This window comes from Nematolebias whitei, chromosome 7, assembly GCF_014905685.2.
Source record: "Nematolebias whitei isolate Nwh7 chromosome 7, NemWhi1, whole genome shotgun sequence".
Taxonomy (NCBI): Eukaryota; Metazoa; Chordata; class Actinopteri; order Cyprinodontiformes; family Rivulidae; genus Nematolebias; species Nematolebias whitei.
This window is the reverse complement of record NC_056504.1, coordinates 5,406,568-5,408,322: the sequence shown is the minus strand read 5'-3', so window position 1 is coordinate 5,408,322 and position 1,755 is coordinate 5,406,568. Positions and strand designations below refer to the sequence as shown.

Genomic DNA, 1,755 nt, shown 5'->3' with positions numbered 1-1,755 from the left:
AGGGTGTCTGGGCTCTCCCTTAGAGACAGGGTGAGAAGCTTGATCATCTGGGAAGGACTCAGAGTAGAGCCGCTGCTTCTCCATGTCGAGAGGAGCCAGTTGAGGTGGCTTGGGCATCTGGTTAGGATGCCTCCTGGACGCCTCCCTGGTGAGGTGTTACAGACACGTCCCACCGGGAGGAGACCCAGAGAAGACCCAGGACACGCTGGAGGAACTATGTTTCTCGGCTGACCTGGGAACGCCTCGGGATTCCCCCGGAGGAGCTGGCCCAAGTGGCTGGGGAGAGGGAAGTCTGGGCCTCCCTACTTAGGCTGCTACCCCCGCGACCCGACCCCGAATAATCGGAAAAAAATGGATGGATGGATATGTATATATATATATATATATATATGTGTGTGTGTATATTTGTGTGTGTGTGTGTATATTTGTGTGTGTGTGTGTATATTTGTGTGTGTATGTGTATATATGTGTGTGTATGTGTATGTGTATATATATGTGTGTGTATGTGTATATATATGTGTGTGTATGTGTATATATATTTATATACATATATACATATATATATATATATATATACATATATATATATATATGTATATGTATATATATGTATATGTATGTGTGTGTATAGTTGAGGTGTGTCACCGTGCAGAGGTTGCAGAAGGTGGGCCTGTGATTGAAATGTCGCTGGTTCAACTCCCCAGACCATCAACATCATGAAAGTGTGGGTGGGAAAGGTGTAACTCCCACACCTGCCTCCACCCTTATCTGCCCCACCCTTGGCCCTTGAGCAAGGCCCTTAATCCCCACCATCTGCTCCCCCGGGCAGCCTCGATGGCAGCTCTGCTCCACACGAAGGGCTGTGGTAGCTCTGTGGTCTGTGGTTGCGTCAGGAAGGGTGTCTGGCATAAAAACAGTTGCCCAGTCGTCACGTGAGTTAGTTCACTGTGGTGATCCCTGAGGAAGGGAGCAGCCGAAAGAAGAAGAAGAATATTATGAAAAATCTACACATTTTACACACATATATGAAAAGTACTATTCTAACATCTTTCCTCCATTTTCCACTTGCCAGTGCCCCGGTCTCACTTTGTTGTGTATCCTCGACTGTGCCGCTCATCTCCTGCCTGTACCTGAAGAAGTTGTGACAATGTTTCTTCAACAAACAATCAGAGTTTTCACTAAGGTAATTAAGAACGGTGTATTTTGACATTATCAGTGTTTTGGCACTGAAATGATTGTTCTTGCTCTGCAGACTGATCCTGCCTCAGACAAGAATGCATCATTGTACAGAACGCTAAAATCAATCCTGACTCTTCTTCAATATGAGCTGCGAGAACAAGCTGAAGACTCCTGATCAGTCTGGACAGGATCCCAGAGGTCACGCTTCCTTGTTGGAGCCTTACTAGATCCAAAGCTAGTGCTTAAAACCAAATCCTGCTGAGATCCGCCCATCTGTTTATTTTTTTTAATGATGGAAGAAGCAGGTAAAAGATAATGGATGGATGGATTTTGATAAAACACTGTCAGTAAAGGATTCTAAGTTCATTAGACAAAGAAAGTACTGCCATTATAGATTTACCATGCCACTGTGCTTAATTTGAAACGTGTGTGTCATCTGTTCTGTTAACATGTTTAGGGATTAGTTGCTTGTGATATTTAAATCTTAAGGTAGTATTGCACTGGGCTGGAGACTAGTTGACTCAAAATTACAGGAAAACTTGCTAATTTTAGTTGCTTTTTCACTTATTTCTTAGT

General features: G+C 43.8%; 1 protein-coding gene across 1 annotated transcript in view; it reads left to right on the top strand.

Moving 5' to 3' along the window:
• Nucleotides 1–1,433, top strand: part of LOC119412189 (protein tyrosine phosphatase domain-containing protein 1-like) — a 22,592-nt gene extending 21,159 nt beyond the window's left edge. Inside the window, 2 exon segments of the mRNA XM_037679167.1 lie at nt 1,073–1,183; nt 1,253–1,433. Coding sequence (XP_037535095.1) covers nt 1,073–1,183; nt 1,253–1,354 — 213 coding nt within the window. The 3' untranslated portion in view covers nt 1,355–1,433.
• Nucleotides 1,434–1,755: the final 322 nt, after the last annotated feature.